Source organism: Ranitomeya imitator, chromosome 5 (assembly GCF_032444005.1).
Source record: "Ranitomeya imitator isolate aRanImi1 chromosome 5, aRanImi1.pri, whole genome shotgun sequence".
In the NCBI taxonomy this organism is placed as follows: Eukaryota; Metazoa; Chordata; class Amphibia; order Anura; family Dendrobatidae; genus Ranitomeya; species Ranitomeya imitator.
In genome coordinates this window covers 622,538,748-622,557,546 of record NC_091286.1, presented here as the reverse complement: position 1 = coordinate 622,557,546, position 18,799 = coordinate 622,538,748, and the positions used below count along the sequence as shown (strand labels likewise).

Below are 18,799 nucleotides of genomic sequence, written 5' to 3'. Positions count from 1 at the left end.
CATGGCACCACAAGCTGATTGTCACGGGGTAGTTTAACATCCATGGTAGAGGGTGGTATTATAATGAAGTCAGGAGGCGAAGATTTCTTCCAGGAACCGCACGCCCCGGAGCCCGGAAGAAATCATTAACATAAAACATTAAAACTATTTCTCCACAACTAGACTGCAGCTATGAGGCATACAGATAGGACTATTTTAACCATTCTATTACTTGTATGCCCATAATAATAGCTTGAAAGCGTCCAGGGGCTGACAGATTCCCTTTAAAGGGATGACAGAAGAAAATTTTATGGCTTTAATGTCCCAGTCGGCTAACTTGGGCACATACAAGGGCATAAAACTGATGACAAACACAGAATGAGGAATTATATGCCACTCACTAATGTGTAAGCCCAGGGTCATGTACATCTTTAGAAAAGAGCGACACTATAGGGTCGCTATAGCTCTGACTTTATTAACCCTAACCTGATCACTTAATTTGCAAATTTATGATATCGCCATAGAAATAAAACTTACAATAATAAGAATATCTGGCTTAATGTTTGGAATTTCTGCCGCCATGAGATGTCTGTCCTCTTGTCTGGAGAAATCGCCAGTGTACAGCAACTGTAAAACAAAGACTTGCACGGTCACAAACACCATTAGTATTGCTGAAGAAGACTTACTCTTGGATTTTATATCAGGCAGGGTGACATTTTGCATTGCATAAACCATCAAAATCCTGATTGAGTGCAGAGATCAGGACTTGTAGAGGGGCTGTATGGCACCCACCGATATACTGTGCCGTAGTCCCAGCTCCAGGAAAAGTGCCTATTATATAACAAGTTCATTGGAGCGGAGGTCAACGACACAACATAAGGAATAAGTATTTGGGTCGGCATATTGTTCTTGCGCCAGCTGCAGATTTTCATTTCAGTACAAGAATCCTTTACAAGGAGAATGACTGTTCAAACCAAGCATAGGCACTCTGTACATCATGGCGGGGCAAAACATTTAACTGCACTTTTCCCACCTTGTTTTCCATCGATCTCCACCCCACCTCTTACTTGATTGACAGCTCTGGCTTTATAGAGCCAGAGAGGGGTGGAGTTAGATGGAAGACAAGGAGTTGATAATGTGCACTTCGTGTTTAGCCACGCCACGGTGCACTGAGCGCCAGTGCTTAGTTTGAACAGTCATTCTGTGCAGAGATAGGCCCTTTCACTACAAGGGATTAAGCATTAAATGTTTAAGACAATGGCTACGCACTTTGACCCCTGCAATCTCGATCATAAACATGGCAGCTCCCAAGACGTGTCCAGCGTGGTAACACCAAAACTTGATTCCTGCTACTTCTTTCACTTCATGGAAGTTGATGGTCTCAATTTTGTCCATGCTTTCTTCTAAGTCTGTCTCTGTGTAGAGCATGTCATCCGCAGAGATGTTACTGAGGTCAAAAGGAACAAAAAGTATGTTACAAGCGATGTCGCTGGTTGGATAAAAGAAAGAAAGAAAAAAACAGGATTTTTGGTTGCTTACCGTAAAATCTGTTTCTTGAAGCCTCCATTGGGGGACACAGGAACCATGGGTGTATGCTGCTGCCACTAGGAGGCTGACACTATGCAAATAAAAAAGTTAGCTCCTCCTCTGCAGTGTACACCCCACCGACTGGCATTATACTCTTCAGTTAGTGAGAAAGCAGTAGGAGATAAGTAGCAAGGTTGAAAACCATAACCACAAACTTGAGAACTGTAAACGTGAGAACAGTCATAGAACAGAAAAATTGGGAGGGAGCTGTGTCCCCCAATGGAGGCTTCAAGAAACAGATTTTACGGTAAGCAACCAAAAATCCTGTTTTCTTTATCGCCTCTCATTGGGGGACACAGGAACCATGGGACGTCCCAAAGCAGTCCCTAGGGCGGGAAAAACAGACTTCCATCAGGTCAGGGGACTCACCACTGCTGCCTGCAAGATCCTTCTGCCTAGGCTGGCGTCCGCCGAAGCGTAGGTATGGACCTTGTAAAATTTGGCGAACGTGTGGATGGAAGACCAAGTTGCCGCTTTGCAAAGCTGTTAGGCGGAAGCCCTGTGGTGCACCGCCCAGGAGGCACCCACTGCCCGGGTAGAGTGAGCCTTAATCCCAGGAGGGGCACTCTGTTCTTGACCCGGTAAGCCTTCAAAAATTGCCATTCTGATCCAGCGAGAAATAGTCGCTTTAGAAGTCGGCTGGCCTCTGCACGTGCCATCAGGAATGACGAAAAAGTAATCAGTCTTCCGGAAAGCGGACGTTCTATCCCGGTAGATCCTCTCTGCCCTGACGAGGTCCAGCCTGTTCAACGATCACTCCAGGGGATGAGCCGGAGCTGGACAAAAGGAAGGTAGAACGATGACCTCGTTGAGGTGGAAAACCACCTTAGGAAGGCAGGAAGGCGGAGGCCTGAGGACCGCCTTGTCCTGGTGAATGTCCAAGTACGGAGGTCAGCAGGACAGGGCCGCCAACTCGGAAAAGCGGCAGATAAAGGTGATGGCCACAAGAAAGGCCACCCTCAAAGATAGAACCGACAGGGGAAACTCCTTGAGAGGCTCAAAGGGGGAAACCCTCAGAACGTCCAGAACCAGGTTTAAATCCCATGAAACCACGGGGGCCCTGTACGGAGGGACAGCGTGGGCTACTCCTTGAAGGAAGGTCTTAACCTGTGGCCGAAAAGCTACAGTCTTCTGAAAGAGGATGGAAGACGCAGAGACCTGGCCCTTCCGGGAACTAAGAGCCAGGCCCGAATCCAGTCCTGCCTGAAGTAAGGCCAAAATGGAAGGCAGGGAAAAGGACATAGGTGAAAAGCAGGTGGACTAGCACCAACGAAGGGAAGCCTTCCAGGTACGCTAGTAGATCCTGGAAGATGAAAGCTTCCGAGCCTGAATCACGGTGTGAATCACCCGGTCCGAAATGCCGGACGCTCTTAGAACTGCGGTCTCAACAGCCACGCCGTTAAACTGAGCGACCGAGAATTCGGGTGGCAGATCGGACCCTGAGACAGCAGATCGTGCCTGTTTGGAAGGCGCCAGGGAGCGTCCGCAAGAAGATTGACGAGCTCCGCAAACCAAGTTCTCCTGGACCAATCCGGGGCGATCAGAATGACCGGCACCTTTTCCACTTTGATCTTTTTCAACAGTTTGGGAAGTAATGGAAGGGGTGGGAACAGGTAGGGCAGCACGAACTGTGACCCAGGAATGGCCAGAGCATTGACGCCCACTGCAAGAGGATCGCGAGACCTGGAGATGAACTGCAGAATCTTCCTGTTCATTCAAGACGCCGAGAGATCCACGTCCGGAGTCCCCCATCAAAGAAAAATCTTGATGGAAGACCTCCGGATGCAAGGACCATTCCCCTGCCGCGAGGCCCTCGCGGCTGAGGAAGTCGGCGGCCCAATTGTCCACGCCGGGGATATGCCCCGTGGATAACACCGGAGCCGTCGTCTCTGCCCAAAGCAGGATCTCGGATACCTCAGCAAGGGCCAAGGAGCACAGAGTCCCCCCCTTGATGGTTGACATATGCCACAGCGGTGGCGTTGTCAGTCTGGATCCGGATTGGCAGACCCCTGAGAATCCTTTCCCAGTGGTGGAGGGACAGAAAAAGGTGGCCCGAATCTCGAGGACATTGATCGGCAGAGACGACCAACGGCCCTGAACCGTGAGGTGGCGAAAAACCGCACCCCAGCCGAGAAGGCTGGCGTCCGTCGTCACCACTTACCAGGAACTGGAAAGAAGGACCTGCCCTGGGAGATGAGAGGTGACATCAGCCACCAGTTGAGAGACCGTTTGACCCGAGAAAAGAGTCGGATCGGACGGACCAGGGAGAAGACAGAACTGTCACAATGAGACAGAATGGCATGCTGAAAGGGTCGCGAATGAAATTGGGCGAAGGGAATCGCTTCCAAGGTAGCTACCATCCTCCCCAGAACCTTCATGGCCGATCGGAGGGAGGGAGGCCGAGGACCCTGGAGCAAGCGTATGTCCCGACATAGAGAGGATCTCTTGTCTTTGGGAAGGAAGACTTTGGTCTGACAAGTGTCGAAGAGCATGCCCAGAAAAATGATGCGCTGAGAAGGAATAAGGCAGGACTTCTTCCGGTTGACCAGCCACCCGAAACGGCTAGGCTGTCGAGAACGACGGACAGACTTTCGTGAGCCTAAGAAAAGGACAGAGCCTTGATGAGGATGTCGTCGAGGAATGGAAATAGGACCAGGCCTCTGACTCTGAAGATGGCCAACAGCGCCGCCATGATCTTCGTGAATACCCTTGGAGCGGTTGTGAGACCGAACGGCAGGGCAACGGATTGAAAATGTACCGGGAGCACCGCAAAGCGCAGGAATCGGTGACGTCCAGGAAATATCGGGACATGGAGGTAGGCGTCCTGAATATCTATGGAACACAGAAATTCTTGAGCCTGCATGGGAGCAATTATTGAACGAAGGGATTCCATCCCGAAGTGTCTCAGACGAACTCTCCTGTTCAGTAATCTGAGGTCCAGAATGGGGCGAACCTTGCCGGTTTTTTTTTTTTTTTTTTTTTTTTTGGTACCACAAAAAGGTTCGAGTAGAAACCTGTGAACCGTTCTTTTTCTGGGACGGGAACGATTTCCCCGGCTTTGAGAAGAGAAGCGATGGCTGCGAGGAAACCCGGAACTAGAGCGGGATCTCTGGGAGGTCGGGATTCGAAGAAACGATCCCGGGGTCATGAAAACGAACTCTATCTTGTATCCCGAGGATACAACTTCCCTGACCCATGCATCCTCTACTGCGGAGGTGCAGACGTCCCTGAAAAAGAGAAGACGGCCACCCAACCTGGGAGGTGGGTTGGAGTCTTGTCAGAGTCATGCTGAGGTGGATCTTCCAGTCCTGGCCTGGAGGATCTACCCGGGGAGTAGCGAGGACGCCAGGACGGAGTGGGCCTAAAGGGCACCGCTTTCTTCTCTTGACGTGCCTGTGGACTCTGGTGCTGCTGAGAAAAGGAGGTTGGTACCGTGAGGCGATGAAAAAGGCCGAAAAGACCGAAACTGCCGTCTAGGAGGAGGGCGACGAGGATTAGCCTGGGGGAGAGGGGACTTGTACCCCCGGTGGTGTCCTTAATGATTTGGTCCAGCTTGGAACCAAAGAGACGTGAGCCCTGAAAGGAGAGACTGGTGCGGGACTTTTTGGAACATAAGTCTGCCCCCCAGGCCTTGAGCCAAAACGGTCCGGCAGATGGTAACGGCATTGCTGGATGCCTGAGCCGCACAAGACGCGGCATCCAGAGAGACGGAGACCAGGTATTCACTCGCGTGGGAAATCTGGATGGCAAACTCCGCCAGTTGCACAGGAGGCGCTCTGTCCAGGATATCTCGACGGAGCTCTTTGGCCCATTTGGAAAGGGATTTCGAAACCCATGTGGAAGCAAAAACTGGGCATTTGAAGCGGCTGCAGCTGCCTCAAAGGCTGACTTCGCAAAGGACTCTATAACTATCGTTAAAGTCATTCAGGGCTGCTCCGCCGGACAGTGGAAGCACCATGTTGGTGGAGAGCCTGGAAACGGGGATCCACCGAGGGGGAGACCGTCCATTTGGCAGTAAGTTCTGGAGAAAAACTTAGAAGGTGGTATAGCCCGTCTAAACGAAACCGCCTGATCTGCGGGTTCCGTAGAGGGATCCATAATGCCACAGGTTTGGTTTATAGCTCCAATGAGATTCTGGACCATATCCCTCATGGTGGCGATTTGGTTAGAATCCAGCTCCGAAATGTCCTCCGAGGGCTCATCAGATAACGCCTCGCCTGATTCAGGGGAGAAGGATCGGGAGGACGCCGACCGCAGAGGAGGACCGTGTGGCGAGATGGAGCGAGAAGAGGACTCAGACCGATGTTCCTGTCTGGACCTTTTGCGGCTTATCAAGGAGGGCTCGGGCGGAGGCTCCTGCAACCCGCTGGCCACTGTGGGGGCTGCGGAGGTAATCGGTCCAGCACGGATAACAGAAATTTTGAGACACCCGCATTAGATCGGCCACCGATTGAGACAGAGAGAAAACCCAGCCTGGGATGGGGGTATCACTCTCGGGCGGACCGGCCGGAGGATCCTGGGCGGTGGGAACAATCGGGTTGCTGCAGGCCTGACAGAGCGGAGAGGCAGAAGAGGATGAAGTAGGAGGAAGAGAGCGGCCCCCTTTAGAGTTAGACATTTTAGAGAGGTCCGTGAAGAAAATGCCTGAGGGTTAGGGGACAGAGGGGAGTGTCAGTCTGCAATTGCAGAACTACTCACGGCAGATGGATTGCGGAGTGAAGCTGACCAGCTTGATGCATTGACCTCTGGCGAGAAGTGGACCCTTAGGCAGGAGGGTGGAATGGCCTCCTGGCGCAATTTGGCCGATCTGCGGCTGTCTTGTATCCTGTGTGGAGGAGAGGGCTCGTGGCTAGGGAGTCCCAAGATGGCGCCGGTGGGCAGGGAAAAGAGGCGGTGCCTCAGTGCAATTGTCGGGCGGGAGAAAAGCCCGCCCGATGAAAGAGGGAAGGGGGCGGAGCCCGCCACCGGAAGTAGGCCCGGGCAGAAGCCGGGGCCTAAATTAGGAATAGGAGACCGGCGGAGAAGGGCCGCGGCGTAGGCACAGTGCGCCGCATGGAGGAAGCGATGCGGCAGGTGAGCGACCGTAAACAGCGGCCGCATGCCCAAGCGGTGTGGCGACCTGGCAGGCCGCCACGCTGAGGGAGAAGGAACGGCCGCTTACCGTGGCCGGATAGTAGTGGTGGAGAAATGCGGCGGCTGTCAGAGCCCCCGCGCTGATGAAAAAGAATAGCCGCTGTAGGAGCAGGGAGAACGCCGGGGGCCAAAGCGATGTGGCGGCTGGCAAAGCCGCCGCGCTCAGAGGAAAGGAACGGACGCTTACAGCGCCGGAGCAGGGAAGCCGCAGGGGCCCGAAGCGGTGTGGCACTCAGCGGCCTCCTTAAAAGCGCGGCCGCCGAGAGCACAGCGCAGTGACAGATAGGAAGTGGCGCGGTAATCCGAAAAGGCAGCCGCGCCGGAACTAGGAGAGAGGGCGGCCGCAGCCGAATAGGCGCGGCGGCTGGGAACAAATGTGACCCACATAATGAACCCCTTAACAGGCACCCCCTTTTTGAGGATCCAGGGCCGCAGAAAAAAATAATAAATAAAAAATACTCACCTTAGACATCCCACGCCGGTACTAACCTGGAAAAAATGAGACGTCCAGGGAGCTGATGGACGTCCTCGTCTCCGCAACCGACAGGCTCTGGTGGGCGAGTGGGTGGGGGACGGAGCCAGGACCGGACTTCTAAGCACGCTGGTGTGCTAGGATCTTGGTCCTGGTGAGGGATCTATGAGGAAACGGGGTGGCAGTACACGCCGTACTCATAGTCCGCATTGTGGGAGTACAGGTGTGACTGTTCACCCTGTATCCCTCCGGTAAACCTGAAAAGAAACGACGCACATTGAGGTAGATAAGGGTCTAATGAAAGACCCATGTCCACCTCCTACTGACACTAAGCTAAACTGAAGAGTATAATGCCAGTCGGTGGGGTGTACACTGCAGAGGAGGAGCTAACTTTTTTATTTGCATAGTGTCAGCCTCCTAGTGGCAGCAGCAGCATACACCCATGGTTCCTGTGTCCCCCAATGAGAGGCGATAAAGAAAAAGCTGCAGCTTAATTGTTCGAAGTCAGGCATTTCAAAAATTACCAGTTGAATCTGTTAACAGCAACCATCACAGTGGCCGCTGAGGGCCATGACCCAGCTTTCCACAGAGCATAATTATGCCATAATATTCATAAGTCCAGCTCAGGTGCAGGACAATAGCTTCTTACAGCTACCAGAGAATCAGCCGGGACACAGGAATAAGCGTTGTAAATCTGCAAAGTATCTGACCGTTTTATAACCCAGTAAAAGTGCTATAAAGAGGCCCAATCTGATCGTGGAATGGCAGAGTGTACAGATAAGGTTGGCATTGACCAGACAAAACAGATTACAAATCTGGCTGATGTGCAAACTACTATGTAAAAAAAAAAAAAAAAAAAAACATTCGAGACTACATAAATTATTACTGATACCCAAAAATATGCTAGCGTCACATTAGGCCCCTGAGCACCAGAATCAGAAAACTTCTGTCTCCAGTTTCACCCCTGGCCACGAACAAGATAAGGAAAGTCACGAGTGTGGCCACGCCATTCTAAGGAATAGGTACTACAAATACAAAGCAAGCAGAGGACAATGCTGGACTCTACTGTCTTTGTCAGTGCCATAGACTTGGAGTAATGCAGCAAGATGCATCGCAAAAACCTGGCCACAATTGCAATGGTCTGAGCAGGCAGACGTCATCTATCCAGTGGATATGTTGTAATTTATAGGAAAGATAAAGAAATCCCTCCATTCAAGCGTCACAAGACCTAGTATAAAAACAGAGCAAAGCGCAGCAAGCTCCGGTGTCCTGTCACAGACATGCTGGGGAGAAAAATAGATACCCAGCAATACTAAAACACAGAGTCAGCACTGAGGATGAGGAAGGATAAGACAGAAGCTAATAGATAAATGACTGAACTGGTAACAACCTGTAAGTAGATCACAATAAATGCAGCCAGAACTTGTCACTATATGTGTGCAGAACCGAAAAGACAGAGGAGTGTCAATTATTTTGGGGCCCAGTGTCAATATTACCTCTAAATTGGGTTAGTGGATCTCCTTCTTAATAATGACTGGTGTCCGATTGAGAGTCCATCCAATTCTGTAATGTGTTAGGAGGTTTTCTGGATGACGGAGACACTAGTTCTGGCGTTTACAGTCACCTCATATCCCATTTGGGCACTAGTCATTATTAGAAAGAATTTTCAGGTACTACTAGGTCTGACCCCAATTAGTGATAAGTGAACATGCTCAGATAAAGCATTATCTGAGCATGCTTGTGTGCAGAATGTCTTTGCTGCGCTCGAATAATATGTTCGAGTCCCCACCGCTGCATTTCTCACAGCACATGCAGGGATTGCCTGTTTGTTAGGCAATCCCTGCATGTTGTTGAACAGCCGCGAGACATGCAGCGGGTGGGGACTCGAACATATTATTCGAGAACGACAAAGACATTCTGCCCACAAGCATGCTCAGATAACACCTTATCCCAGCACGTTCGCTCATCACTAGCCCCAATATAATAGACCCCCTTCTTTCTTTTCGGTACTATACACATATTGTCGTATGTCCTGATAACATTATGATCTACTTACAGATTTTCACCTTTATCACTATCAGCATCTGTGTGTATCTTGTCCTCCGAGCACTGATGCTTTTTTGTATTCATGTTGTAATTTATTTTGACGAGAAGACTCCATTAAGGGCTCACACACATGAAAATGATATACGATGAGGTAGGATCCTATCCTATCATAAAGATTCTTTATGATTTCACAGGTCACGTTCTTGGCTCTAAAAATTCAGTGAATTCAAGCTTGGGACAGATGAATTAATAATCAGGAACAGGATCCTTTGTGAATTCAGCTGCAGTGTTATTTTAAGACTGTAAACAATGAGAACTAGTGGTTGCTTTTCTAAAAAGTGGACAACATATCTACGTTATATACAGCGATATGGTCACCCAAATAAATCTGATTATAGTATGACAGCAATTCCCTTAGTTACAAGACATAGAAACAAATGGCCAAATGTAGCATCTTATCCAACCGCTTTCTCCTAACACGTGTGTGATTATTCTGATCCAGATTACCTGACTTTGACGTAATCCGACAGCAGCCATCTGTAAATTGCCTTGGTGGCGTGTGTCATAAATGTCCTGCCTTTAAAGCTCGTCTTCTGCAGAAACCATGGCAGTGCCCCGCAGTGATCTAAATGAAAGCTAAAGAGGAGGAAAGAAAACAGTGAATTAAAAATGGAGGACTGCTGAATAAAATAGGCAGCAGGGTGGATCAGTGGTTAGCACTGTATCCTTGCTGCGCTGGGGTCCAGTGTTCAAATCCCACCAAGGAGAATATCTGCAAGGAGTTTGCTATGTTCTCCCTGTGTTTGTGTGGGTTTCCTCCGATTCTCCGGTTTCCTCCCACATTCCAAAGACATACTGATAGGGAATGTAGATTGTGAGCCCCGATGGAGACAGGGACTATGTATGTAAAGTGCAGGGGAATTATTGGCGCTATGTAAGTGAGTGAAAAATAAAAAAATCAATACAAATAATTTGGTTATTAGCTCACTGTTTCTTATACATCAGTGAAGAACAACCGAAACAGGACAAAGTGGTGTATTAAGTCCAAAAAATAGGGATTTTTGTGTTACTCACCGTAAAATCCTTTTCTCCGAGACGCTCATTGGGGGACACAGGACTGTGGGTGTATGCTTCTGCCGCCAGGAGGCTGACACTAAGTAAACGTGAAAAAAAGTTAGCTCCTCCTCCATCGTATACACCCTGACACTGGCTACCAGAGACTCCAGTTTGGTGCAAAAGCAGTAGGAGAACAAAACACAAAAAATAATATAACAGCATAAATACAGAAACTTTATGTCTAGAAAAGATCCTACTGACTAATGTAATCAGATATAACCAAAGCAGCCATAAGGCTACCAGGGAGGGAGCTGTGTCCCCCAATGAGCGTCTCGGAGAAAAGGATTTTACGGTAACACAAAAATCCCTATTTCTCCTTCGCCTCATTGGGGGACACAGGACTGTGGGATGTCCTAAAGCAGTCCCTGGGTGGGAAAAATAACTCACCAGTAAAAGACATCCAGATGATGGTTGTCTATAAGTGCGCCACTGCCGCTTGAAGAATCCTTCTACCCAGACTTGCATCTGCAGAGGTCTGGGAATGGACATTATAATGTTTGACAAACGTATGCAGACTAGACCAGGTCGCAGCCTTGCAAACCTGTTCTGCTGAGGCCTGGTGCCGAATGGCCCAGGAAGCCCCCACCGCTCTTGTCGAATGAGCCTTGATTCCGGCCGGAACCGTCATGCCCATGGAGCGATAAGACTCCTGAATGGTGGCCCTTATCCACCTGGCCAGGGTAGATTTTGAAGCCGCGCATCCCTTCCTGCGACCCTGCGGAAGGACAAACAGAGCATCTGTCTGGCGAAAAGGAGCCGTTCGGGAGACGTACCTCCTCAGTGCCCTCACCAGATCCAACGTATGGAGAGATTTTTCTACACGGTGCGTGGGCGTAGGACAAAAAGAGGGCAGAACAATATCCTCATTGATGTGAAATGAGAAAACAACCTTCGGCAAAAAAGACGGTGCTGGTCTGAGCACTACCTTGTCCTGATGAAAACGAAGAAAGGGAGAACGACAGGAGAGGGCTGCCAGCTCTGATACCCGCCTTATGGAGGTTATGGCCACTAAAAAAAACAACTTTCCAGGAAAGGAGAGTCAAGGAAATATCCTGAAGAGGCTCAAAAAGGAGCGTCCTGTAAAGCCCTTAAGACCAGATTAAGGTCCCAAGGATCCAAGGAAGTCTTATAAGGAGGGACCTTATGAGCGACACCCTGGAAAAAAGTTTTGACCTGAAGATTAGTAGCAATCCTGCGCTGAAAAAAAAAAAAACAGATAAGGCAGAGATCTGCCGTTTAAGAGTACTTGGCGCAAGCCCGGAATCCAGGCCTGTTTGAAGAAAGGCTAAAATGTTGGGGACGGAAAACCGCAGAGGGGGCAGCCCGTGCTCTCTACACCAAGAAAGGAAAACTTTCCAAGTGTGATGGTAGATTCTGGCCGAAACAGTCTTACGTGCACTGATCATAGTATCTGCTACCTCTTGGGAGAATCCAGCCCGAGTTAACACCCAAGATTCAACGGCCAGGCCGTCAAACGTAGGACCCCTGAGTTCTGGTGGTAGATCGGCCCTTGCGAAAGAAGATCTGGTCGATCGGGGAGCCGCCATGGAACCCCAGCGAGAAGCTGCACCAGGTCTGCATACCAGGTCCGACGAGGCCAATCCGGAGCGATCAGAATAGCCGGTACTCTCTCTGCCTTGATTTTCTTGATTACTCTCGGGAGCAGAGCCAGAGGCGGGAACAGATAAGGGAAGAGAAATTGGTTCCAAGACAGTACTAGCGCATCTACCGCGATAGCCTGAGGATCTCGGTACCGAGAAACAAACCTGGGCACCTTGGCATTGCCCTTGGATGCCATTAGATCCACGTCTGGCGTCCCCCAATGATGGCATATCTGCAGAAAAACCTCGGGATGGAGAGACCATTCCCCGGAAGCTAGACCCTGACGGCTTAGGAAATCTGCCGCCCAGTTCTCTTCGCCCGGAATGTGGACTGCCGAAATCACAGAGTGATTTCTCTCTGCCCAGAACAGAATCTGTTTTACTTCCTGCATGGCTGCCTTGCTGCGAGTGCCCCCCTGGTGATTTATATAGGCCACAGCTGTGGCGTTGTCCAATTGAATTCGGACAGGGCGACCCGCCAGAAGATGGTGGAAATGTCGCAAGGCTAGCCGAACTGCTCGAATCTCTAAGAGATTGATGGGGAGGGCTGATTCCTGAAGGGACCAAAGCCCCTGAGCTGTGTGATGGAAGAACACTGCTCCCCAACCCCGGAGACTGGCATCTGTTGTGACCACAAGCCAATTGGTTGGAGGAAAGGGCTTCCCCCTGAGGAGTGATGAGCTGTTTAGCCACCAAGAGAGGGATTGCCTGACCTGGAGAGACAACCGGAATCTGTGGTTGAGGGAGAGAGGATTTCTGTTCCACACTGCCAGGATAGCTTGTTGGAGAGGACGAAGATGAAGCTGCGCAAAAGGAACTGCCTCTATAGTTGCAACCATTTTTCCTAACACCCTCATGCAAGACCGGATCGTATGAAAGTACGGTTGTTGAAGCTTCCACACTTCCTGCCGAAGGGCGAGGACCTTGTCCTGGGGGAGAATTGAAAGGGCTTGAGAGGTGTCGAAGATCATGCCTAAAAAAGAGATTCTCCGAGATGGTTGAAGGGATGACTTCCTTAAATTTATTAGCCAACCTAGACGAGAAAGGGTGTCCAGAGTGATGCCGACATTTTCCCTGCAAGATTGAAAAGTCGCCCCTTTGATCAGTAGATCGTCTAGATAAGGCAGGACAACTATGCCCTGGGAGTGCAAAATGGACACTACAGTTGCCATGACTTTTGTGAACACCCTGGGGGCGGAGGCCGGCCCGAAGGGTAGAGCCGTGAACTGGAAGTGCTGATCGTTTAAGGCAAACCGGAGAAATCTTTGATGAGGTGGAAAGATGGGAATATGTAAATAGGCGTCCTGTTGTGATAGGCAATTCAGTATCACAATGGACATAGCGGTCAGAGCACATACAGTGATACAACAGTGTCCTGAATGTCTATTGAGGCCAAAAACTCTCCCTTTTCTAGCGAGGTGATGACAGACCTGAGGGATTCCATCCGAAAGAGACGAACGCGGACAAACCTGTTTAAAAGTTTTAGATCTAGAATAGGCCTGACTGTTCCGTCCTTTTTGGGGACTACAAAAAGATTGGAATAAAAGCCCCGAAACCTTTCCTCCCTTGGAACAGGAGAAATTACTCCACTGAGACGAAGGGTCTCTATGGAGTTGTACAGGTCTTGTCGGAGAGACTCGGACTTGGGAAGACGAGATGGGAAGAACCGGGGAGGAGGAAGACGGACCAGCTCTATCCTGTAACCTGAAGATACGAGCTCCCCCACCCACCGGTCGTGGATTACCTGAAGCCAGACCTGGTGAAACAAAAGTAGACGTCCGCCTACTCTGTTGGAGGAACCCTGAGGAGACCTCCAGTCACTTAGCCGAAAACCTTTGAGTCCTAGATCCTCTGGATCTAGTTGACCTGGAACGCATTCTTCCCCCCTGGTTGGCCGAATAGGGGAACCGAACGTCCCGGTCCTGATTGGGTCGACCCTGCGCAGCAGAACTCGATGCTGGAGCCCATCTGGCATTGCCAAAGGGTCTGAAACGAGCTTGAAAATGGCGGCGAAAAGGCTGTCTAATCCTCAGCTGAGGAAGAAACGTACTCTTCCCTCCTGTGGAATCCGAAATCAGCTGATCCAGTTTTTCACCGAACAGGTGACCACCCTGATACGGTAGAGTAGTAAGCGATTTTTTAGAGGTAGCGTCAGCCCGCCATGATCTTAGCCAGAGAGCCCTTCTAATAGCAATAGCATTAGCCGCCGCTGCAGAGGCACAATCTGCAGCATCCAAAGATGCATTAATCAGATAACTGCCCCGCGAAGGAAGGAAAAAGCGCTGAACTAGAAGCCTCGAAAACGGAGCGAGCCAAGCTCTCAATAAGACGATCCGTAGGATCCTTGATCACCGAGCCATTAGGGAGAGATAGCAATGTATTAGAGGCTAAACGGGACACCGGAGGATCCACAGCAGGATTTTCTGCCCAATTACTACAAAGTTCAGTAGCAAAGGGATACCTAGCTTTCAGAGCCCTAAGCCCTGAAAAGCGTTTGTCCGGGTGTTCTCGGTTACGGCGAATCAGGTCCTCAAATTCCGGATGAGAGGAGAATACCTTATGGGCCCGTTTTGCCCGCTTAAACGAGACCTTATGATCCGTGGACGAGGCGAACTCGTCCTCTATTCCCAGGGACTGATTGACAGCCTCAATGAGGCTATCTACTGACTCCTGAAAACCAGGATTCTTAAAATTAAGGGACCCTTCCGACTCATAGTCTGTCTCAACTTCCCCGCTTTCTGCAGGGTAAGGAGAACGAGATACAGAGCTCCAGGATGCGGAAGCACCTGAGGGTCTGGGAGACGCAGTGCAAATCCGCTTACCACGCGTCTGTCTAGCGCGAGCGCGGCCCCTGCAGGCCGGAGGCTCCTGAGACTCCGAGGCCCTCTCCGAGACAGATGGACTGCTGGCCCTAACTGCCGGGGTCTGAAGGGATTTGATTGCTTCAGTAAGGGACGCCATCGATTGCGACAAAGACGTGACCCATTCCGGCGGAGCTGCCCCAGAATCTTGAGGGCCAGGAGCCGGAGGGATTACTGGGGGGCTGGCAGGGGGACTCCTGGGCGCGTTCAGACTCACAGGCCTCGCAGCGGCGATTACTCTGGGCGTGCGGGAATGGGGCATGACAATCTACACAACCGGTAAAAAGAACCGTGTGAGACTTAACTCTTCTAGACATAGTGATCCGTAAATGCTATACCCAGGGCCAGAGACTGGGACAAAAAAAAATACTGCTTCAGCCGGAGGGGAAGCACTTACCCCAGTCCTGTGTCCCCAAGGCTGTAGCGACAGATCCAGACGCACGCTGCGGAGCAAAAGGAAGTTGCTTTTATCCTCTCAGAGCCCCTAGAGCAGATGTCAGGGGGAGGGACCGCCAAACAGCGCTGCGGCCTGTAGTAGGCCTAAAGCCGGGACCTCAATTTTTTCCCCCCCGAGAGAGAAAAGGCGGAACAGGAAGTGGACGCGCCGGAAGGGGAGGAGCCTAACGGCGCGGTGTGCAGGGCGGAAGCCCGGGCCCTGTGCTGCCCGAAGATGTCCCCATGAAATCTGGAGACCTGGCCCGCACCTGGAGATAATAGTGCGGTACTAGCCGCACGTAGCGCCGCCGCACCATAGCGCCGCGGCGCCAGAAGCACCGTAGCGCCGCGGCGCCGGCCGCAACGCAGCATCGGCAGCACCGCAGCGCCGGCCGCATACAGAGACCCCACCACAGCGCCGCAGAAACGGCCGAAAGAAAGAAAAAAGGGGTCAGCAGCAAAGCAGCGCTGCAGCGCCGCAGCACAACCACTCGCAGGCGACGGATCCCCCTCCAGCACTGGAGAGCCCCTGTCGTCGCAAGATGCATAAAGGTAAAACCTAAGGCGCCCTGTCAGGAGCCCCCCCATGTTAGATGCCAGCAGCGAGGAGGGAGGCAAAAAAGACGGTGCAGGAGCCCTATCTCCATTATCTAGGATAAGGAGAGGGACCGTCCACCACCCCATCTATCACCGCAGCAGAGCAGGGGTGTAGAAATCCGGGGGGAAGCACGGACGTCTGGGGGTGCCTGTACAGCCCAGGGTCTAAATACCTTAGGGTGGTCAGGGCCAAGTCCGGTGCAGAATCCCACGTAGCGGGAAAGGGAACGTGGATATGGAATCACACGTGCTTGCCCGTTGATGGTTTTGGGGAGATCGGACCCTCAAAAGGATCCGTCGCCCCTTCAATTCATAATGTAGAAAAAAGGAGTCCAAAGGAACAGGACTCAGAGGTGTGCCTCCTTGAGACACTAAGCATAAACTAGAGTCTCTGGTAGCCAGTGTCAGGGTGTATATGATGGAGGAGGAGCTAACTTTTTTTCACGTTTACTTAGTGTCAGCCTCCTGGCGGCAGAAGCATACACCCACAGTCCTGTGTCCCCCAATGAGGCGAAGGAGAAAGTGAATATTTGAACATTTGAAAGAGGCTTTCCCTATGTAAAAAAAAAAATAAATAATCCTTACTTAACCCCCCTCCATTGCTGCCCTGCTCCTTATTAATTTAGTATGTGACTGCAGCAGCCAATGAATAGGCTTAGTGATGAGCGAGTATACTCGTTGCTCAGGTTTTCCCAAGCACGCTCGGGTGGTCCCCGAGTATTTGTGACTGCTTAGAGATTTAGTTTTCATTGCCTCAGCAGCATGATTTACAGCTGCTAGACAGCTTGATTACATGTGAGGATTCCCAAGCAACCAGGCAACCTTTAAAACACATTAAAGGAGGAAACACAGAATGACTGTTCAAACCAAGCACAGGTATTCGTTGCACGCTTGGCATAGCCACTTAGATCTTTTCCGTCTATTGCCGCCCTTTTCTGGATTTATAAAGTCACAGCTGTCAAAGAAAATGGGGTGTGGACATAGAGGGGGAACCGAGTAGGTAGGAAGGTGCCCATAACTGTTTGGCCCCACCATAGAGCACCGAGCGCCTGTGCTTGGTTTGAACAATGATACTTTACTGACAGATTAATAATGCAATTGGGACAGTTTTCTGGAGCTGTTGCATTCAAAGGAAATGTGGTTGACATTTTCTCTGCAGTGAACCCTTTCATTGGACGCTTGCAAAGTTGTGGAAAACAATGGTGCAAGCGGCAAAAATTTTCATGCAGTGAGTCTTATGTACAACGTCAGTTTCTTACTCTAAAAAAGTGGCAGCGAGTAATGACAGGAAAGATCCAGTCATCAAACAGCAAACCTGTCACAGCTCAGCAGCGGTGCCATATTCATTAATACGGTCTGTGCGGTTGAGAAATAGCACAAGAGGCATTTATAATACATCATGGTGCACCACTAGGTTATGTCAGTGTTACAACATGGCCCAAATGTATTTACCAGGTGGTGGGAATTATGGCATCTTTGTGATACAGACCCCAGTGCACAAATACTGATCGTATTAACTAGTGCCAATGGGTTCTGGAAGCAGAATTCAGAAGGTTTTGGAATTGCTTTCCTGACACGTGTTGTAAGTCCACAGATGGTGAAATACTAACCACACAACACAGTAATTGTAGGACTCTATATTCTACACATTACATCTATATACCTAGATGGCAGCTCAATATTTTAGCTGTACCCTCTGATGAAAGTGTTTATGGTGTGATATGCACAAATACTATTTACAGAAGGTTTTGCAATGTAATCCGAGAGCAGTGTGAAGTAAAAGCAGAGACCCTGATTCCAGGAATGTGTCACTTACAAGTCTGTTGCTGTAATTTCAATAAAAACACTTTTGTCAACAGATTATCACTAGAAGGCTAGTAAATCTGCTGCCATGTAGTCATCTGTATTCATGAGCTGTGTATAAACACGCTCCCACTATTGATTGGCAGCTTTCTGCATATGCACAGTGTAGGCAGAAAGCTGCCAATCAGTGGTGTGGGCAGAGTTAACAAAGGCTCAGCATTCAGAGAACTTGTAGATCTGCAGCAAAGAAGACTGACTTTACCAAAGCAGATGAGTATATGACATCGCTGGAATCAGGGTCTCTGTCCATATATCATGCTGCTCTCAGATGAAGGAGTAAAAACCTGGTGACAGACTCCACATGTATGGACATTACTTACTGACTAATCAGAAGGAGATCAATCTCTGCAGGATCAATCAAATCAATATAAGGAAGTGCATCCATTCCTTCTAGCCCGGGGTGAATGCCACAGTCCAGCTAATGTAAAGAAAGAAAAAAGTGTTAGTAATGTTAAGGCATAAAATAAGACAGCGCAAGTTTCTTCCATTCTACAGGCTGGGTGGGAAGATGTTTATCCAAACATTCATGAATAGTCAGTGATATGTTACATATGTAGCCATAAAGGGGTTGTCCGATCAAAAACTCCAAGTCTGCAGTCACTCTATATCACACTGCGCGCTGTCAGGAGTCACTGATGACAGGAATAGTGGTCATGTGACTGCAAGTATTCGATATGCATAGTAACGGCCAAAATCTGACTAGACGTAATTGCCACAGTCCAGCAAGTGTATTGAGTGAGGCCGGATACAGTCTGGTCGGAACATGACGATGAAGATGCATATCGCATACTCCAGCACCGCAGACTCATCACAACGCTCAGAATAATCAGACCGGTTTTCTCACACGTGGAAAATACTGAAGTCTGACTGAGCCCTTGGAATAGGTTATCAATACTGGATGACCCCTTTAATCTCAGGGGACAAAACTGACAACTAAATCACACAAAAAAATAATAAAACTGGTGATGTTGGAGGTGGTGACTCACCATGATCTTCCTTCCTTTGAATTCCAAGATGATACATGATCTGCCGACCTCCTGACCTGCCCCGCTAGAGAAACACACAGAAAAGCATTAGAGCGCAGCGGTCATTGTAGGAGAACCTGCAGC

At 49.9% G+C, this 18,799-nt stretch overlaps 1 protein-coding gene across 1 annotated transcript in view; it reads right to left on the bottom strand.

The window, feature by feature from the left end:
* CPSF3 (cleavage and polyadenylation specific factor 3) overlaps window positions 1–18,799 on the bottom strand; it is a 53,479-nt gene that overhangs the window by 33,910 nt on the left and 770 nt on the right. The window contains exons 2-6 of the mRNA XM_069728069.1: window positions 18,677–18,740; window positions 18,011–18,108; window positions 9,725–9,853; window positions 1,249–1,426; window positions 517–606 (exon numbers count right to left, since the gene is read on the bottom strand). Of these exons, the coding sequence (XP_069584170.1) occupies window positions 517–606; window positions 1,249–1,426; window positions 9,725–9,853; window positions 18,011–18,108; window positions 18,677–18,740 (559 nt within the window). The remainder of the gene's footprint in view (window positions 1–516; window positions 607–1,248; window positions 1,427–9,724; window positions 9,854–18,010; window positions 18,109–18,676; window positions 18,741–18,799) is intronic.